General features: G+C 38.1%; 1 protein-coding gene across 1 annotated transcript in view; it reads right to left on the bottom strand.

The window, feature by feature from the left end:
- Nucleotides 1–16064: 16064 nt before the first annotated feature.
- The window catches only part of LOC142150610 (uncharacterized), a 34965-nt gene continuing 27957 nt past the window's right edge, over nt 16065–23072 (bottom strand). The window contains exons 4-5 of the mRNA XM_075205809.1: nt 16798–17496; nt 16065–16090 (exon numbers count right to left, since the gene is read on the bottom strand). Coding sequence (XP_075061910.1) covers nt 16065–16090; nt 16798–17496 — 725 coding nt within the window. The remainder of the gene's footprint in view (nt 16091–16797; nt 17497–23072) is intronic.

Here is a 23072-nt window from a genome sequence, read left to right as displayed (position 1 = left end):
CTATGCCTGAGAACTTTTGCTGGTTGTGGCTCTGTGTTGTCTGGAGATAATTTTCAACTAAATTTATCTTATTTTAAGATATGTGCAATTCAAAATACACAAGTAGGAAGGCAAATGTGCAGGTGTATCCTATTTTTACATTTGGCCTGCAACATTGCATTCAACTATAAATGAGACCCAATCGCTCTATAACCCCTATCCCATCTCAACCTTTTTGCTATATACAGTCTCTAGTATAGTGTATGTTATGCTTGTCTCTCCTGCAGCTCCAGACATCTTTGGTTGGCTGGCCGTGTTGGCTACTCTATTTCAGGTTGATCCCTACTGCTGCATCATCTTATACTTTAAACAGATTAGCATGATGAGCAATTTCAAGTTTCTGATGCAGAGGAGAAGGTCAGCTATAGACTGAAAGCTTTGAGCGGCTGGCTGACTGATGGGGGCGGGCCATACAGGTCATGTAAGTGCTGAATGCTTCATAAACAAATCAGTCACAACATTAAAACCACTGACAAGTGAATAACTTTGAGTATCTTGCTACAATTACAGCTGTCAAGGGGTGGGATATATTAGGCAGCAAGTGAACAGCCAGTTATTGAAGTTCAAGTCTCGGAAGCAGGAAAATTGGGCAAGCATAAGGATCTAAGCTACTTTGACGAGGGTCAAATTGTGATGACTATACGACTGAGTCAGAGCATCTCCAAAGCAGCAAGTTTTGTGGCATGTTCTCATGTGAGAGGGACAGGGGAGAGGAAGGTGCAGGGAGACATGTGAGAGGGACAGGGGAGAAGAAGGTGCAGGGAGACAGGGAGAAGATGGTGCACTGAGACATGTGAGAGGGACGGGAGAATATGGTGCAGGGAGACATGTGAGAGGGACAGGGGAGTAGATGGTGCAGGGAGACATGTGAGAGGGACAGGGGAGAAGAAGGTGCAGGGAGACATGTGAGTGGGACAGGGGAGAAGAAGGTGCAGAGGGATATGTGAGAGGGACAGAAGAGTAGATGGTGCAGGGAGATATGTGAGAGAGACAGGGGAGAAGATGGTGCAGGAAGACATGTGAGAGGGCAGGGGAGAAGAAGGTGCAGTGGTATATATGGGAGGGACAGGGGAGTAGATGGTGCAGGGAGACATGTGAGGACAGTGGAGAAGAAGGTGCAGGTAGACATGTGAGAGGGACAGGGGAGAAGAAGTTGCAGGGAGATTCGCGAGAGGGACAGGGGAGAAGATGGTGCAGGAAGACATGTGAGAGGGACAGGGAAGAAGGTGCAGGGGGATATGTGAGAGGGACAGGGGAGAAGATGGTGCAGGGAGATATGTGAGAGGGACAGGGGAGAAGATGGTGCAGGAAGACATGTGAGAGGGACAGGGGAGAAGGTGCAGGGGGATATGTGAGAGGGACAGGGGAGTAGATGGTGCAGGGAGACATGGGAGAAGAAGGTGCAGGGGGATATGTGGGAGGGACAGGGGAGAAGAAGGTGCAGGGAGACAGGGGAGAGGGGAGAAGAAGGTGCAGGGAGACATATGTGATGGACAGGGGAGCAGATGGTGCAGGGAGACGTGAGAGGAGCAGGGGAGAAGATGGTGCGAGGAAAAATGTGAGAGGGACGGGGAGAAGAATGTGCAGGGAGACAGGGGAGAGGGACAGGGGAGAAGAATAGAAAAAAATCTATTGCATTGCACCACCAGAAAACAACACTTGTGTCATCATCATCATCAGCAGCTATTTATATGGCGCCACTAATTCCGCAGCGCTGTACAGAGAGCTCACTCACATCAGTCCCTGCCCCATTGAAGCTTACAATCTAAATTCCCTAACACACACACACACATAGTGTGGTCAATTCACTGTGACCAAGAGGTTGAGAAATCATTTATCACCGATCTATTATTCAAAATACAGGGACTATGCTTTCTGAAGAAGGTTTTTCTCTATATTTTGGAGCATTTTTCCTTAAATATACTATATATTATAAATAGAAATGACCCCAGTCTTTCCAGTTACTACCCCTGACATTCCTCATCTCATGAGAGTTGTCAAGCAGAGCTCCTCACATTAACTGAAGGAGACACTTTCTGATCATGTCTGTATGCATGACCTTATCACCAAATAGCAATAATTATTTACAGTCTTCCTTTCTGATTTTCATTATTATCTGTTTAATGGTTTTCCAGGTAAAAGAACCCATAACTGTACCTGTATTCATAATTATTAACTTGTACTCATGTGATCCTTCCTTCCATTCTTATTTCCTTCTGGTATTTTTGCAGAGTAAACCACTTTCCCAGAATTCCTCACATGAGATAGCACCAAAGTGTATTGCGGCATGGGGACAGCTCATGTCCTGCTGACCCAGTTATTTGGCCAGCAACAAGCCTCCTTCGTATATATCAGCTGGCAGTCTGTATCCGTAGTACTCAGGGCCTCTAATAGGACTCCAGCGGTGGTAATCATTTTTACGATTACCACCATAACGACACCGAGGACTCCTCCAATTAACTTTAACGTCAGTGCGACTTCTACCCCTTTTAATTTAAAGCGCTTTGACATTGTTTAAGTGTTTAAACATTTAACCAACATTGCCGCTTTAAATTAAAAGGGATAGAAGTCGCAATGATGTTAAAGTCTCCTGACGGACACCTCAGTAGTCGGAGTCACTTGCGGTCAGCATCCTTCGCCCATCGGACATCTCCAACATTGAGATGCAGGTAAGTCTGCTTTTCTTTAAATCATTTTTTTACAGATTTGGATTTTTATTGGAGGAGTCCTCGGTTTCAGAATATTCAACACCGATAACCCATACCCAACCCGACTCCAGGGCCCCTGTGCATGTGCTTCTTATGGGCACCCCTTAGTCTTGGCTTATGGGGGTGACCATGCAGACCAGTAAGAAACTATTAGTTTTCCCAGTTACTCTCCCCAGAATCAGGCTTTGATGGGACCGGAGGTGTGGCCAGAGCCCTATGCGTCCTTACACAATCATTACCTCCCCTGATGGAAACCCATTGATAACCAACTAGTTACCTAGCTATACCTAATTTGATAATTGTATTTAAGTGTGTGTGTAGCTTACTTTAAACAAGAATCAGACAAAGTTTATTTGAAAAATTTTTTTTTAACAATATGCAGTGATGCAAATGAAATATTGCTAAAATTTTATTTATTAACAAACACTGCTAGCACCCAGGGAACCCCAAATATCTAGGTGCAGTCATTTTAACCAATTCTCCAAATATATCTGTAATAATAGCCATTGTTCTGGTTATGTTTGGGGCTTCCTGGGATCTTGTTTCGGGATTACTGCTCTATAGATCCAGTGGCAGGTGAAGAAAACCCCCGGAGACATTTAATTTTTCTCAAAGAGGGAAAAATAATTCCTCTTTGTGGAGTCAGTAAGGAATTATTGTTCCCACTTTGAGAAAAATTAAATGTCTTCCGGGGTTTTCTTCACCTTCCAGAGCATACATTCTGATGAGATGAATCTTACCCACTAACGCTTACAATTTCATTCATCTATACAGAAGAGGGGAGGGAGCCCTGCTCGTAGGAGATCACAATCTAATGAGATGAATATTGCCGGTTAGGGCTTACAATATGATTCATCTATACAGAAGAGGGATGGGAGCCTATACAAATACAATGACATGTTTCTCACGTACCTCTACATTAGCAATGACAGAATAACATCCATATATTAGAACTGGATACATTATGATCGGGTCTAACAATGGTTGAAGCCTTGGCGTGGTGTTATGGCTCACCTGGAGGCTATCCATGTGCTAATTCAATCTGTATGTGTCTCTGGAACATCAATATGGTTCACTTGTACCCAGAGCTGGCTCACGCAGCAACGGATAGTCACTAGATTCAGGGCAGACTCAGATGTAGGCAACTATGCATTGCCTGCAAAACAGCAAAGAACAAAAGCACTCAATATATAACAGAATTCACTTCTACCACTTAAAACACAACATTAAGGAAAAAATAACATCCAGAACTATAGTTGTATGCCTCCAACAGTGACCATGTGGCCTTTCGTACGTGGGCCAAACAATAATCTGGAGACGAGAACTGCAGAGCACATCAGATACCTAGCAAAGAAAGCACAAACACAGCAGATTAGAACACTTCCAGTGTCGTGTCTTAGCTTTTTGCCCAAAATTGTTTATGTATATGAACTGGGGGAGTGACAAGGGTGTAGTGGAGAATGCAGTGGGAGCAGTGTGTGACTCAGTGACAGGAGACATGAAAGGTGTGTAAATGTTCAGTAACAATGGTTGACGCCTTGGCGTGGCGTTAATGCTCACATGGAGGATACCCATGTGCTAATTCAACCTGCACGTGTGATTGAAACAGTATGGATGACAGGTAAGACTGTGTTCTCTGGGCCAGACAATACCAGAGGGATTGATGTTTTACATATTAATCACATTCCTGGTCTGAAGAAGTTGTCAAAGAGATACGAGACCCGTCATTACAGGGAGATAAATGTGGTGGATCATTTTTATAGCAGTTGCATTTTATTTACCAACATTTTAAGATTAACCTTAAAAATATCAAAGCCATGATGACCTTGTATCATCCCTCATAGGTAGAAATAAAGTAATACAATCTGGGAGAAGGGGGCACTACATGGCCTAGATCTCAAGAGGAAAAGGAAAATAGGCACACAACCTAGGCATACTCACCCCCAAAGGCCTCAACATACTTTAACCTGGGGACACTTCTCTGTAATTACTAAGAAATAGTTCTACTGCCCAATACCATTAGCACAAACCGTAGACACCTAATAATGTCTATTTTAGATTTTACTTCCAATCAGCCGTTTTCCCAAATACCAATCAATCAGAGACAGCCGTTATGATTTGCTGTCCGTTTATAATTCTCATTGTGCTATTAATTTAATATTCTAATAAAAAGGTAAACAGCATTCTATTTATCTGTTGTATCTCTTAAATTATTTTACTGTATCATCATCAGCTATTTTTATAGCACCACTAATTCCGCAGCGCTGTACAGAGAACTCACATCCGTCTCTGCTCAAATAGAGATTTCAGTCTAAATTCCCTAACACACATACACACACGCACTCAGACTAGGGTCAATGTAATAGTAGCCAATTGACCTACTAGTATGTTTTTGGCGTGTAGGAGGAAACCAGAGCACCCGGAGGAAACCCTCGCAAACATGGGGGGAACATACAAACTCCACACAGATAAGGCCATGGTCGGGAATCGAACTCATGATCCCAGTGCTGTGAGGCAGAAGTGCTAACCACTAAGCCACCATGTTGAAAGATTACTACATGCATCTATCGCTCGTTTGGTAAAAAAAAAAAGTTCTTCCTTACATTAACTTTCGGTCTTTTTCCCTCCAAAACGTAAAAAAAATTGGTGGCGTGAAAATAACAGAGCACCGATCTGCTAAAACACTACAAATAAATAAAGCAGTGCCTATCTGTGCCTCCAGTGCCTCCTCTTCACCCCCTCCTTTGGCTCAGTGCCAGTTTAAAGTAGCCAGTGGTGACACCCTCCAAACATGCCCTCATATCAGCTAGCATGGACTCATCAATGGGCCTCTGACTATCCTCCGCTACCAGCTGTTCCCTAGCCCCTCCCTTTAACGTTTTCCGAACCAGAAACCCTTAGTAACATCACACTGACCCTGTAAGTTGGAGTAAAAGGAGATTCCCACTAAGGCTGTGGACATGGCTACCTTAAACATACCCCACTGGAAACAGTCCCAGATAATGGCAGACCTACAGTGCTGCAGCCCTTTACCTCGCTGTCCTTGAAAGCCAACCAGTCTCTCCAAACTGCACCATACATCCTGTGCGTGGTTAGAGCCAGGGATTTTTCTGATATGCTAAGCCAGACAGACCATCTGCCAAACATAAGGGGGACATGGCACACTGGTAACTGTGGCATGGGGCGCCAGCCCTCTACACCTATCCCACTAAAACCTGGACAGGGAGTCAGCTATAGAATTCTCAACCCCCAAAACAAACAGCACGGAAAACAATATTAAAATGCAAACATCGCAGCACGAACTGAAGCAACAACCAGATAGCCGGGGGAGGATGAGGCATATTGATTGTTAATAGCCTGGACCACCCACATGTTGTCGCACCAAAATATTATTGATCTGTCCTGAAGGCTCTCCGTCCAGAGGCAGACAGCTATGTGACCTCTGTGGCCACACATAGGGAGAAGGAGGTGACCGCGGCCACTAAAAAGAAAGGAGTCTGGTCTTGGGAAAGGGGCCAGCCACCAACCACACTACGTGTCCTGTGCTGGCATCTTTGGCCCACGGGGAACCTGAAAGAGGGAGTTGGAAGACGTGCATTGTAACATGGTTTTGTCCAGGAGACTGAAATAAGAAGTTTCTCAAGTTAAGATCCTTAATGAATCAGGCCCCATGTCCCTATCTTCCTGGTATATACTCTGTACTACACTATTTTTCTCCCTCTCCGCCACACCATTAAGTCACAGGTTTACAATGGTTCATTCTTAATGTGACCCATACATTTATCTCACCCCCTTCTCTCTGTGGTCTTGTGCACAAGAACTTGCTTTTACTCTATTTTTAGATTTATGTTTAAGGACAATTAAGTTTCTCCCACGTAGCGCTACAATGCATAATGTTTTCTGAAGTCAGATTATCTTCTGTGCTTTATATGTATCCATTTGATGTTCTGTCTTTAATCAACAGAAGCTGTTCCTATATTTTGTAATCATTAAATTATTCACTAAATGTCTACTGTTCTATTTGAAAATGCAATTCAAATGTTGTTTTCTTTAAAATAAGAGTATATTTAGCTCTGTCTGTAAAGAATTACCATATATTTAAGCTGCACACTGGCCTGATGATTGCATAAAAAAACCTCCAATCAGCCGACATACAAACATTCTGTCAGATATCGTGTCACAACTAACGGCGCCTAATATCGTAACATACAAGCTATTCACGGAAATAACAGTTAGTAAATAGTCTTAAACAAAATCAGCTCTTGAAAGCCGTTTAATTCACAGTGTATGACTCTTCTTTATGATGATACATTTCATCCGGATCCTTATGAAAAGAAATCCCCCTCAGGGAGATGTACTCACCAGAAATAGGTAGTACATCAGCATGTATCACTCTCCTACGGACATTCCGTTTATGCCGTGAACTCCTCCACGAGCTGCGATCAGGATGACGCCCTCTATTGCAAACCCAATCATCAGACACGGACAGAAGGGGGAGTGGTCGCGTCTCCCGTTCTTTCATCGATCCACGATCCTCTGTATTTAAATCACTCTTTTCCTTGAATGACCTCAGTAGATGAAATATATGTATGTATCCCGCAATCACTTGCCTCGGTTCAGGTATAGCGAATCCTCCATAGTATAGATCCACTGCATATGATATGAAACGGGGGATATAAGGAAATGCTAATAGTGCATTATCTTCTTATATAAAACAGTTTATTCAATAAAAAATAGACATACATAAAATACAATAAATGCTCCTCTCATCCGATGTACCCTTACCAGCATAAGATGGTATATATGCAATATATATATGTCCTCAGAATCACCGGCAACTCACGGGAACAGCTATATAAGGTAAGGGATATGCACAGTGAACCTCCAGCCAACGCATTTCGATTCAGTATGGATCTTTCTCAAGGCTTATGGAGGGTGGGTTCTTCCTTACTATTTATACTAATGGGTAATCTTATCTGCAGGTGTTGTGTATGACCTGCATAAAAGTAATTCTCGTAGAGCCCGTGAATTAAGGCGGTTCATCCGATATACGCTACATGGAAAGGTAATAATATCAATCACCTTAAATAGTCTAAACAGCACATATGTATGAAATCATATATAAAAAGACATATTCTATAATTCCCAATGGTCTCAAAAGCTTAAAAAGGAAGGAACTGAGTTTATCCACGGGTGTGGTGTATAATCAGTACCCATAAAAATCCATGATGCAATATATCTATATGGACATATCCTTAATATAATCAATAAAATACACATATCCCAATGGTCTCAAAAGCTTAAAAAGGAAGGAACTGAGTTTATCCACGGGTGTGGTGTATAATCAGTACCCATAACAATCCATGATGCAATATATCTATATGGACATATCCTTAATATAATCAATAGAATACACACCCTATTTAAAATATGCAAACCAACGGCAATATATTATGCCAAGCCTCCATATATGTTAGGCATAATGAACAGAATAAAAAACAGATATTAAAACAAATATATAGAAAATGTGCAGAATCTGTTAAATAACACACATATAGTGGGGGAAAATCTGTATATTAGAATAACATTAAAAACCATTTAGTCTCAAAATCTTTATTAAGACCCCTAGGGATAAGAGAATCCATATGGTATATAATTCTCATTTCTGCTTGTGCTAGCTGTACTGCTGAGTCTTTTTTTCTCCAAACTCCCCATATCTTCTGTATCCCACAGAAAATTTTTATTCCTTTTGTGTCACAATTATGATGTTCCTTAAAATGTAACGATAGTGAGTGTTGTTCATAACCTTTTTTAATGTTTCTAATATGCTCGCTCCATCGTTCTCTAAGTTTTCTAGATGTTCTCCCAACATACTGTCTATTACAAGTGCATTCCACCACGTAAATACAGTTTGTAGTATTACACGTAATAAAATCTTTTATATTATGCACGTAATCTGCAACAGAGGATCTTACTTCTTCACATTTTTTCCCATTCCCCTTAACTGTACGACAGGATAGGCACATTCCACACCTAAAAAAACCTTGTGATTTAATGGTCATTTTCTGTTTTTGTTTCAAACAACTTTTTACTACATGGTTTTTGATGGTGGGAGCTCTTCTGTATATAAACTTGGGATATTGTTGAATGACCCCATTTAGCATCGGGTCTCTCATGAGGATAGGCCAATGGCCTTTTATGATTTTTTTGAACTCCTTTGAGTGTGAGCAATGTTGGGAGATGAATGGGATTCCCAAGTCCTTATATTTGGGATTCTTATCTTTTGTTTTAGGGATAAGCAATTGATCTCTATTAATCTTCTCAACTTGTTCATTCATTCGTTCTAGTTCTTCCCTATTGTACCCTTTTTCTATAAACTTGACTTTTAGTTCCTGTGATCAAAAGTTATACATTCAAATAGAAAAGGAATACAAATAGTGTAATATGTTCTGGATAAATGTAATCATAAGATAGTAGTAATACATATATAATGGGAAAAACAAATCAAACAGTGAAAATGAGATCATATTTATATAATTAACTGAACATTCACTCAATGAATTATTGTTCCCCTCTTTGATATTTAAATGAACATGAAAGTTTTAGTGCTGAATTAGTTTACCAAAGTGCTCGTGTAAATATCCTCTATAATCCCATAGTACTAATAGTGAATATATTAATATATATTAAACATTTGATACCACAGCACTGATAGAGAAAAATTGCACACATGACACCCCAGTACTGATAGAAAAATAATTCACAGTAGTGTACTCTTATAATTATATGTATGATTGTTGGATTGCAATACTAGCTATATAAATATTACTAAGACAAGAATACAAACAATTATAAATCACAAAATCTGCAATCACTTCTGTATGGATCAATATATTCTAATGCATAATATAGTTACCTTACTCTGTAGATTTCTCCTTCAGTCTCTTTTCCTCATGCTCATTCTTACTGTTCCATCCTTCCAGGTCTCCAGCCACCAACTAACTAACACCAGCCTGATACAGCCTATTTATATTCATTCCTCCCCAATTCTCTTCAATAGTTTCTTGGATTACCAAAATGTATTCTCACACTATTTGTCCACAGATGAAATTTAAATTAGTCTCTCCAAAAATTAAATTATTTAATCACAGCAGCTTCAGTTTCTGGTGTAAACCTCCTTGACTTGTAAATGAGGTATAAACATTCCTAAGGTCACTTACAACAGAGGAGAATTGTAATTAGATCTTGGCTGGTGGTAACATCTTGCTTTCTAATTAGATCACAGCAGTCTCTGACATCCTGTTATGTCAACATATGGAACTTTTGTTTAAGATTCTCCTATTGTTTAGCCAGAGAGAGCCACAATCTTCTCTTTTGCTCAGTTTTAGCTAGTTTGAGGTGATTACTGACTCCACACATCTCATGTAGTCTATAATGTTTTAGAAACATAATAACTAATATTATTGTGAAGTATAATAATATATAAGAATACTGTGAAATTAGGATACAGGTCATACATTTACTAATAAGATACTCAGGTGTTTACTTCTCGGAAAAACTTGTGACAGCAGCCAATTTATTGGTTAGAGGGAGACCAGTGTCAGTATCTAATCTCTGAACATTCGCAATGAGTGCTACCAGGATTTGAAGAAGTATCAATCATATTCTATATATTTCCTACATTTACCCTGTACTAGCTGAACAGAATAAACAAAGAATCATACATGCATTTATGTTTAAGACAATGGCGGAATACGTTAAAATAAATATGGCCATATATTGTTTGAACGAATAATCTATAACAATAGGTTATATCAATTTGAATGATTTAGAAACATGTGAGTATTGAAGAAGAGCTTCAGGAATTGATTATATGATATAGGGAAATAGTCCTAATTATTATATTTTCAATAGACACAAAAAAATATGAAATCAGATCAAATCAACTCTTCCCTTTGGCATTTTTATATGGTTCAATATTCTTCTTTCTGATACACCTTCTTGACTATCAATTGTAAATTATGTTACTGCTTTTAGACTAATTAGTGTTCAGTGGGGGGATTGAACATTTTAACATTACCAAAAGAATTATATACGTTTTATATATTTATATTTCCCAGTATAAGAGTGGGCCTCTACATATAATAAACACCACTTTCCTCTGCTTTGTATACATTAGTATGAAGAGCAAGAAAGTAGCAGGGTAAGATCATTCTGGTGGATACACTGAGGTTGGTTGGGTCCTGGACTTATAAGTGTCACGATCTGCCCTCAGCTTATGTATTACATGCTGCTTTGCATGGCAGCTCCTGCCCTTTGTGTCCTATTATTGAATTGTATTGCAGCAGTACCTCTGATTACCAGAGGTGCTGCTATTATGCCTTTCTTGTTTGCCTTAGGGGTTAACTTGTTCACCAATTATCCCATGCACCTGGGTGTGGTTTTCCCTTTATATACCTGTCACTCCCAGCACACAGGGCTGGTTATTGTTGTCCCATCCTGTGATGTCCTTTCCTGTTGTCCAATCCTGATGTAATTTCCTGTTGTCCTTACCTGATTGTTGCTGGACATTCATGCTACTTTCTGCATCAGCTGGAACCTGGTATTTATCCCTGCTCCTTATTACCTGTTGTTAATACCTCTCTGCAAATAAACACTGAGTGTTTTCACCAAATTCGTGACTCCTAGCTGTACTTCTGTTTGAGATCCGTGACAATAAGGAAGTGGAAGGTTTTAGAGATTCAAAGTAAGTTTTTTAAGGTGGATGACAAAGGAGGTAAGTAATAAAATTGGAGGTTCCCAAGGAGAAGTAACTGAGCACAAGAGGGCAAAATAGGATAGTTACAGCTTTGTTCAGCGAATTTTGACGGAACCTGTGCAAGTGTCCGATCTGCTCAGTAATATCACCTCACTGCTTCTACAGAACTATAAATACAGCTGCATTAGTGTGAGAAGCAGCGGTACGTTTTATGTACTTACAAAAGTACATAAAAATGAGAGAAGACCACCCGGCAGACCAATAGTTTCAGGTCTAGACAACCTAACGGAGAAAGCTAGTATATATGTTTACACCTATTTGAGAGAATTTGAATTCTTCTTGCCTTCATCTGTACAAGACACCTTAGATGTCCTTAGTAAAATGCAACATATCACGGTACATGAGAACACTTGGTTATGTACATGTGATATGGAGGCTCTATACACTAGTATTGACCATCAAAAAGATTTAGAAGCTGCCAGACAATTGTTTAAGTCCAAAGTGAGAAATGAACATAATAGCTTTGTTCTAAACCTATTAGGATTTGTCCTGACAAAGAACTTTTTTTACATTTCATGACAAATTCTTCTTACAGGTGAGGGGCACGGCAATAGGGACGACTTGTGCCCCAAGCTATGCCAATCTCTTCATTGTAGGGTGGGAAAGAGAGATAGTGTTCACCACCGAAAATGAGATCTACACACAGCATGTTGTTTTATGGTTAAGATTCATAGATGACATATTCCTCATTTGGGAAGGAGATGAGGAGATTCTCATAAGATTTATTAACCATCTGAATGTCAATCAAATTAATCTTAAACTCACTTTTGACATCAATTCTGACAAGATAACCTTTCTAGACCTTACAATTTCCGTTACAGATCAGAAAGAACTTTCTAGTGACATTTTTAGGAAGAAAACAGCAACAAACAGTATTCTCCACGCATCTAGCTCTGATCTCCCTTCTACAATTCGTAGTATCCCTAAAGGAGAATCTCTCCGTATGAGAAGAAACTGTGGTGATTTAGCTACTATTGAGAAAAGAGCTAAGGAGTTACGTGAAAGACTCCTGAAAAGAGGGTATAGCCATAATTCGATCAAAAAAGCATATAGAGAAACTAGAACTATTAAAAGAGATTCTTTAATCCTTCCACAAAGACAACATAAATCAGAAAATACAATCATTAGATTTGTTAGTACCTTCAACAATCAGTGGCAGCAAATTCAATCTATCCTACAAAAACATAATCACATCTTGAAATTAGATCCAGATCTTCAAGAGATAATGGGAAACAGAATACTTACCAGCTGGAGGAGATCGAAGAATCTACGTGACTTATTTGTACATAGTCATTTTCAAAACAGATGACAATTAGAAAACAATAACTGCATTTTACCCTTGTGGGAAATGTAAAGCCTGCAAGTATACAAAGAAGACCTACGAATTTGTGGACAAATTTGCTAATCGCCACACCATTAAAAGCTTTATTAATTGTGACACACAAGGTGTCATATATTGTCTCACCTGTCCTTGTGAGTTAAGCTATATCGGGATGACTAGCAGACCTTTTAAACATCGACTGCTAGAACATGTAGGCAACATTTGGAATGCCGAACAAGATACCAAGAGAATGAAAACTTTAACTTTAGTAGCCAGACATTTCTTAAAGGCACATAACAACAACGCAAAATACTTAGTAGCTTATGGAATGGAAAAAATAAATCTTGGAACTAGAGGTGGCGATATTAAACAGATGTTGTTGAAACATGACGCGAAAATAATCTTTTTAATGGGGACAATTAATCCTAAGGGATTAAATGACAACAATAATTATACATCTTTTCTCTGATTGATGGAGTGATATAATTAGATCCAAATGGATTATCATATGGACCCTCACTGTATTTCATTTGCTAATACTGATACATTTGGGTGGAACCGCAGCCATAATTAATTATGCAAGGGACCATTATACAGAATTTTTATTTGACTTTAACTGCCAATATTAATATATCTGGGTGGAACTATAGTTACATAATGAGTTATATATATAAAAATTCAATAAACTCTTAATGATTTAGTTACAATTATATATAATCTACACTATTTAGTGTCTTGTAGGGAAACATATATAAGAGTATACTTAATTTGAATTTATGTAATTGTTAAAATAAGAAAAATGTCATTATTATTATAATATAGTTTTTGTCACTTAATATCACATAAAACTAATATAAAGAACAAAAAAATGAAAAGTAATAAATTAAATAATATAAATAAAAACTAAAAATGTAAAAAATGTAAAAAAAATAAAATAATAATATATAAATTAAATATTAATTAATAATAAAAATAAAAAACAATGAATAATTAATTTAAAAAAATTAAATATAAAAATATTCAAAAATATTAACAATTATTGCACAAATTAATGAATATGTTATAACAAAATAACACACTATTAATATTAGTCACATCATCACTTACCTCACTTTGGATATAACAATCCCTTATTATAGTTTCATTTGGATACTTTAATACCTTATCTTCAACACTTTTTGGCATCATAGCACCTTATTTTCACTTTATTTTCTTTTTTGTTTTAATTTGATTCATAATTTTATTATGGTACATATCTGAATTCTATATCACCAAAAACAATATATAGATCTAACCCACTGATCTTTAGTGATCGTGATTAATTATGGCTTACTTGATCATCTATGATTAAGATCTGCTAGACCTAGTAGCAACTATAGTAAATCCCGTATTATTAAGCCGTATTATTAAGTTTATTTATTATTCCGTTCCTTATTATCGGCAATGCAATGCATTTGGACCAATAGAAATCCGAATGGGAGGAGTTGGGATTGTAACCATCAGAGATTAGCTGTATATTATGCCAATCACTTTGATAACACTCTTTCTGATAGGTGGAGACACCCTCACGTCATGAGGTTAGCCCCACACTGACAGTATTTATTAACTGTAAGAACAGTCTCTCGGCTTGCCTCGAATAAGCACACAGCGAAACGCGAGTCGTTCTATCGCTGGATGCACTAGATTATACTTGACCTTAGGGGAAAGAAGAAACGAGAAATTGCTCCAGCAAAACCAGAGATATTCTGGAGCTTTTTGTAGGCAGATAGTTAGCCGCCGCTGTATAATTGAAAGCTGTTTGAGAGTATAATTAATAATACTGGCGCCACTACCACTACATAACTGGAAGCTGATTGAGAGTATAACAAACAATACTGGCACTACCACTACATATCTAACAAATGAGACTATCTTTTACCTGATGGGGCATATGTATCTAAGATGAATGGGAGCTAATTGAGAGACTAGCGAGTAATATTAATGTTACTGCTATATATAATCACGAGACCATCCACATCAGATGTGTAAAATAGAAACTATGACTCGCTCCAACAAATCCTAGTTAGTGTAGAGCCTTTCTAGGTAGATAGCAAATCATCTCCGTGTATTACTAAAGCTGATCAAGAGAATAGTGAATAACACTGGTGTCATTATCATATATGCATTTAATGAGATTATTCACAGCCAATGTATTTGGAGATATGAAATGTGGGTATTACTCTAACTCTATTATATATTATACTCCCCATTATATTAAGGCAAGTTACCTGGTGCACCCAGTCACTTTTAATTACACACATTGATTTTATTGAATATATACTTTTATATATCGCTGATTTAATCTAAACAATAAAAGTAACGTTTTAAAAGTTAATATCCTTTAATATTGAGAACCAATGTGCACCTATTTATTTCCATTCAACTTTGTTGAAGATTATACATGGCAAGGAGAGGACCTGGGAGGAGTGAGGGTGTTCTGTACACAGTACAGAGTAAGCATACAGTGCACATTGTTTTGCAGAGACGAAATTTCATTTTGCGGTTCAAGATGGCCATCGGCGCACTCTCGCTGTTGTTTGCTGTGTGGAAGGTGCACGACCATTTCCAGTCTGCATAAGGACCTGAGTTTTGCACCAGCTCAGAGCTGTAAGAGATTACATCTCATCCTATACTTTAAATTGGATACATTTAAAACCTCCATATTGAACTCCAAACAATGTAATAAAAAGGTTGACAGACAAATAATCGTCACATGGAATTTTCAAAAAATCCTTTATTTCTAAGGCACTAGAACGAGTTTGACAACCAGCAAAATAAAATAAAATGTACGTGAGCAATAAAATTGTATACGTACAAGCAGCAAGCTTACACTATTATACCCTGTAAAATAACATAGAGAAAACACTTGGAAAGAGAGACTTGCGTGGGTGACAGCAGCATAGAGATGGTAATGGAGGCCAAAGGAGCTGATACCATCACAGAGGGAAGAATTATAGAGGGAGAGGAGCAGGGGGACGAGAATAGATTACTGGGGGATGGTGACAGGTAGTGGCAGAGGAGGGAAAATAGAGACAGAACTAGAGACCCATAAGGAGTAGATGGTGAGTAGCAGTTGAACCATATAAGGGCAGTTTCACAGAAGCTAATGAAGAGAAGGGATTGCTGGAGGAGAGGGTGGTCAATGGTGTCTAGTTGTGCAGAGGTCTAGAAAGATAAGCAGGATGAAAAAACACTTAGATGGGACCTTAGTGAGGGTGGCTTCATTGGAGTTGAGGGGATAAAAACCAGATTGAAGAGGATCAAAAAGGGGAGTGGGAGGAAACGAAGATAGAGATATGGTTGTAGCCCCTATTACCAGTCCCTCTCATGATTATTTAATCGGTTTGCAGAGTGAATCGAATGCACTTTGTAAATTACCTCCACTGTGTGTAAGTGACATGGACACTTTAAATGTGCTAATGTTTAAAATAAGAACATAATAAAAAACATTCAACTTCATTAGTATCTTAATAAACCACATGACACCTTGGGACTTCTTTGTCATTGATGGTTGGTATACAGTTGCTCTCAATTACAGGGAGACCATCCCAGGGGAAAAATTCCTAAGTCTCAATGTTAGACGTTCCAGTCTAAAAAATATTTGATTTTACATACAACATTTGCCACATCCAGTAAATAAAAATTGATTCTCTCCTTTGTGAATATTATAATGATTAAACAAGTTAACTTGTCTATGAAATACATGCTCTATTCGGAAACAAGTGACTTCCTTGTGTGACTTCTCTGGTGCGTAAGAAGTGTTATCTTTTGTTTAAAACATTTGTTACATTCAGAGCATATAAATGGTTTCTCTCCTGTGTGGCTTCTCTGATGACTAACAAGGTGTGAATCAGTGTTAAAACACTTGCTACATTTAGAACATGAAAAGGGCTTCTCTCCAGTGTGAATCATGTGGTGTCTAACAAGGTGTGACTTCTGTTTAAAACATTTGTTACATTCAGAGCATGAAAATGGTTTTTCTTCTGTGTGAATCCTCTGGTGCATGATTAATTTTGAATTGGTACGAAAATGTTTGTTACATTCAGAGCATGAATATGGTTTTTCTCCTGTGTGAAACCTCTGGTGCAGGATTAAGTGTGAATTGGTCCCAAAACATTTACTACATTCGGAGCATGAAAATGACTTCTCTCCAGTGTGACTCCTCTGGTGACTAATAAGGTGTGATTTCTGTTTAAAACATTTACTACACTCGGAGCATGAAAATGATTTCTCTCCAGTGTGAATCCTCTGGTGACTAATAAGGTGTGATTTCTGTTTAAAACATTTACTACATTCAGAACATGAAAATGGGTTTTCTCCTGTGTGGATCCTCTGATGTGTAACAAGATCTGACTTATGAGTAAAACACTTGTTACATTCAGAGCAACTAAACATTTTTTCTCCTGTGTGACTCCTCTGGTGTAGGATTAATTTTGAATTGGCACTAAAACATTTACTACATTCAGAACATGAAAATGGCTTTTCGTCTGTGTGAATCCTCTGGTGTATGATCAGGTTTGACTTCCGTGTAAACATTTTATCACACTCAGAGCATTGATATGGCCTCTGTCCTGTGAGACTCATTGTGTGTTTATTAAGTTACAAGCTATAGAAGGCTGCTTCTATTCAGAAAATGAAAATAGCTTTTGTGAATCCTCAAGTTTTATAAGAGCTGACTTCTGTAGTGGATATGACTTGTGGGTGACTCAGATATTCAGTATAGAATGTCGTTCTATGGGTGTCCTCTTCTGCTGCTAGAGGGAATCCTGCTCATTAATCCACCTGTTGAAAAAATAAATATATTTTATACCAAAATTATATGAATGTACATTTTACACGTTGTTTGTAAGCTGTTGACAATGGATTGTACATAATTAAGAAATTTTGATTATTTCATCTTGGAATACATTCTGATTTCAGACTAATATATAGTAAAAAGGAAATATCAGAACAAAAAGGCGCCTAGTAGTGCAGTAATTTCTAAATCATAACTGACAACGTCCCAAAATATGCTCAAAATGTGAATTAGCCTCATACCAATGTGCATAACATGAACCAGGTTTATCTGATTATCTCTGGAGAGATTCCAAAGCTCCTTGCTAAGGTGGACTCCAGATCAAAAGTTATACATTCAAAAAGAAAAGGAATACAAATAGTGTAATATGTTCTGGATTAATGTAATCATAAGATAGAAGTGATACATACACAATGGAAAAAACAAATCCTGTGTATCTAATTTATAAAAGATTATATGGGGAATCAAACAGTGAAAATGAGATCATATTTGTATAAATAACTGAACATTCACTCAATGAATCATTGTTTCCCTCTTTGATATTTAAATGAACATAAAAAGTTTTAGTGCTGAATTAGTTTACCAAAGTGCTCATGAAAATATCCTATATAATCCCATAGTACTAATAGTGAATATATCAATATATATTATACATTTGATACCACAGCACTGATAGAAAAATAATTCACAGTAGTGTACTCTTAATATTATGTTTATGATTGTTAGATTGCAATAATAGCTATATAAATATTACTAAGACAAGAATACAAACAATTATAAATCACAAAATCAGCAAGCACTTGTGTAAGGATCAGTACATTCTAATGCATAATATAGTTACCTTACTCTGTAGATTTCTCCTTCAGTCTCTTTTCCTCATGCTCATTCTTACTGTTCCATCCTTCCAGGTCTTCAGCCACCAACTAACTAACACCAGCCTGATACAACCTATTTATATGCATTACTCCCCATCTCTGTCTTAAATAGTTCCCGGGATGACCAAAACTTATTCTCACACTATTTGTCTTCTGGTGAAATTTAAATTAGTCTCTCATAAAATTAAATTATTTAATCAGAGCAGCTTCAGTTTCTGGTGTATACCTCCTTGACATGTAAATGAGATATAAACATTCCTAAGGTCACTTACTAAAAGGAGAATTGTAATTAGATCTTGGCAGGTGATAACATCTTGCTTTCTAATTAGATCACAGCAGTCTCTGACATCCTGTTATGTCAACAAATGGAACTTTTGTTTAAGATTCTCCTATTGTCTAGGCAGAGAGAGCCATAATCTTCTCTTTTGTTCAGTTTTAGCTAGTTTGAGGTGATTACTGACTCCACACATCTTATGTAGTCTATAATGTTTTAGAAACATAAGAACTAATATTATTGTGAAGTATAATAATATATAAGAATACTGTGAAATTAGGATACAGGACATAAATTTACTAATAAGATACTCAGGTGTTTACCTCTCGGAAAAACTTGTGACAGCAGCCAATTTATTGGTTAGAGGGAGACCAGTGTCAGTATCTAATCTCTGAACATTTGGAACGAGTGCTGCCAGGATTTGAAGAAGTATCAATCATATTCTATATATTTCATACATTTACCCTGTACTAGCTGAACAGAATAAACAAAGAATCATACATGCATTTATGTTTAAGACAATGGCGGAATACGTTAAAATAAATATGGCCATATATTGTTTGAACAAATAATCTATAAAAATAGTTTATAACAATTTGAATAATTTAGAAACATGTGAATATTGAAGAAGAGCTTCAGGAATTGATTATATGATATAGGGAAATAGTCCTAATTATTATATTTTTAATTGACACAAAAAAATATTAAATCAGATCAAATCAATTCTTCCCTTTGGCATTTTTATATGGTTCACTATTCTTCTTTCTGATACACCTTCTTGACTATCAATTGTAAATTATGTTAATGCTTTTAGACTAATTAATGTTCAGTGGGGGGATTGAACATTTTAACATTACCAAAAGAATTCTATAAGTTTTATATTTTTATATTTCCCGGTATAAGAGTGGGGCTCTACATATAATAAACAGCACTTTCCTCTGCTTTGTATACATCAGTATGAAGATTAAGAAAGTAGCAGGGTAAGATCGTACTGGAGGATACACTAAGTTTGGATGGGTCCTGGACCTATAGGAAAGTGGAGCATTTTAGGTATTCAAAGTAAGCTTTTTAATATGGATGACAAAGGGGATAAGTAATAAAATTAGAGGTTCCCAAAGAGAAGGAACTGAGCACAGGAGGGCAAAATAGTCAATGTTGGGTGGAAGGGAGACAGATGGGCTAATTACCAGAGAAGCTGAATGTTTGCAGATTCACGAAAAGGAGTAAACATATCAATCTGCGGAATATTGAAGTCGACGATATTCAGCGACTTTGTGGCAGGATTTAAAATGGCAATGTCTTCAAAGGCAAGTTTTGTCACACGCCAGTCCCATAAACAGGTACCCACTATGTTACTTTCCTCTTGTAAGTGGTGATTGAACCTACTTCTTTGTTCTGAGACTTGACTTTAACACATGTGCTCCTTGTTAATTTGTTTTGGGCCTCCTCCCTATTCTCATTGGTTCTGGTATTTTGGAGCACTATTTAAACCTCCCATGGTTCTCTGTTCTTTGTCTGTTCTTCGTGTTACCCACTCAGTACGAAGATTTGACTTCCATAGGTCTGACTTACCTATTATCCGTTGAACGTCTGGAATCAGCTGTACTCTTCACTGCTACTGTTTGTTTCACCTGGACTCATAATAGCGGTTGAACAACTCGTCTTGTAGCACCTTGTTCGGTCCAGCTGTTTTAACACTGTTATTGCCTCACTATCAGGACTACTACCAAATTGCTTACCACTTGTAGTTCCACGAACTGCTCAGCTACAATTCCCTTCTTCGCTACTCCTAGGTAACGAACTGTTTGATATACCTGATATCCCTGTATTCATCTCTGCTGCTTGGGATTGTTATCTGTGAATCAACGGGTTCAACGCTTTTGCCTTTTCTACAACAGGAATTACCACTATGCCAGTAACTCCCCTGCTACGTTGAATTATCTTCGTTTACGGATCAGCTAGTTCTAAACTATCATTCTGTTCGAACTGTCTCTGTATTAGTGATTCGCCTTCTATGCTGTGAGTTATTAATATTGGATCTAGCTATTCTCCCTCCGTCATCTTCAGCGTTGAACTGTTGCTCTGCTCACTCCCTGCAGTTGTCAAGGGTTACCAACTATGAAGTAGCGTGTTGTGACTCATCACTTCACCCTGACCAAGTTGCTGTGTGTTCAGTCTTTGCCGTTATCTCAAGTTATCCTATCATTCAATTATACCAGTATCCATTACTATTACTTGGCAGCACCCCCTAGTCTGTAGCTACTATTTCTTAGTACTACTGCTACCTGTGTTGCCAGTGAGCTATGAACTTTTAACTCTTGTATTTGAATTCTCTTGTTTATCCATCGTGTCTAAAACTCCACTACCATCTGCCAGCACTCGTTTGGGAGACCGCGACCTTCGGGACAGGAGCAGTGAAGTCCATATTCCCTTGTGGGGATCACTGGCAAAGACCTCCTACCCATTAGACTCCACACTAATGGGCGAGGTCCATCTCGGCAGAGACAAGGGATCTATTAATTCATTCAGAGTCATGACAGCCGGTAATGACATTGCCATTTTAAATCTGCCCTGTAAAGTCTGCAAGAATTGGCGATTTTCAGAATGTGTGGATTGATACATTTACCCCCAGGGCAATTACAGCCTTGCTCAGAGAATTTTGTTTGATGATTCATAGAAAATGCACAGTAAGGGGCGTGGCCTGGACGCCATAGTAGCTGGCAGCATTTTCTAAGAGCTCCTCGATCCACTCTAGGAAAAACCCTCTTTCCCTTAAAATACCCGTATTCTGGCTGGCCAAATCGGGTCCTGGTGGAACTGGGAGGCGTTAGAGTGCACTTGGGCTCAAGTGTGACTGCTGGACCCGTCGGACAGAAAGATAGTACGCTGTGGACATCGGAACCCGGCCGGGTTGCATCTTCCCTGTAAATAGCCCCTCTCCTGCTGTACAACTTACCGGCAAACGAGCCTCCGCCGGGGTCAGGACATCGCTGGTCGCCTTAGTTAGTGCGGGGGCCTAATTCCGGTTCAGAAGCCTGGGCCTCAGGTAACAACTGTAATATGCTAAGACATTCAGCGCTATCTGGTTCTCACGAAACACAAGAATAGGTGCAGATAAACTCCACCTTAATCACAATGCAAACTTGTTCAGCCCTTCATTAACAAGTATTGTAGAACAGTTCATATATTCGTCTCTATCTTGCAGAGATGTTAATGATGATCTTTTCACATCATAAGTAGTTTATTTCAAAGAAATAAGCACCTCCCCATCACCTTCGTGGTAATAATATAAGATGGACTCCTACCAGATTGTAGAATAATGTGAGCTTGTAAGTATTTAGAGGACTTCTCCCAACTTAGAATTCCTGTATAACAAATATCTCGCTGTTCATCTCCTCTCCAACATGGATGACATCAGTTCCAATTCACAAAAGGGAAAAAAAACAGAATCTGGCGTGATATCGTTTAAATTTTCCAAAATGTATTAAAACTACACATAAAATCACAATAATAAGTGAATACTCCTACCAGAGATATGGTCTTTATCGCATATAGGGAAGAAATCAGATGTTATTGATCCCGGGCTATTTTTCTTCACTTTTATGCCATACAGTCAATCTCTAGCAAGCTGTTAAAATGTCTTCATAAATCAGTCATACCGCTCCGACGTGTTTCAACCGTCTTGCGGTCTTTGTCAAGGAGATATGACTGATCCTAAAACCCATAGCTACTTAAACCAGATGTAGCCAATCCGGAATAGTTATGATATCAATATGTCACGCTATGTTAAATATAAATGAAATTGTATATTCGATGTGCTAAATAATGCAATATGTTCCGATGGGCATAAAATGAGACATAAAATACAATTCAGATATCTACATCTCTTAAAAATAATAAATCCATCGTAACTAAACCGGATATGGCGAATCGATATCAGTGGGAATCTTGGGAAATGTAGTTCACACTTCGTACAGGGCTCCAAATGTCAAAAATCGGATGTGACGTATCGCTACTAGCCCTTACTGATATCAATATAATCCACAGTGCATGATATATATCGCTAATACATCTGACATATTGGGTAGAAATATACATTAAATATAAAACATAAAACATAATTTCATGACTTTATGCACTGTAGAACTCAGATCACCAAAAGTGGCGTATCGTTACCAGAGCTCAATGTTGTAATGCAGTCTA

The sequence above is a fragment of the Mixophyes fleayi genome, chromosome 4 (genome assembly GCF_038048845.1).
Source record: "Mixophyes fleayi isolate aMixFle1 chromosome 4, aMixFle1.hap1, whole genome shotgun sequence".
NCBI classification, from domain to species: Eukaryota; Metazoa; Chordata; class Amphibia; order Anura; family Limnodynastidae; genus Mixophyes; species Mixophyes fleayi.
Note: the sequence above shows the minus strand (reverse complement) of the source record. Positions and strands in the feature narration are given on the sequence as shown.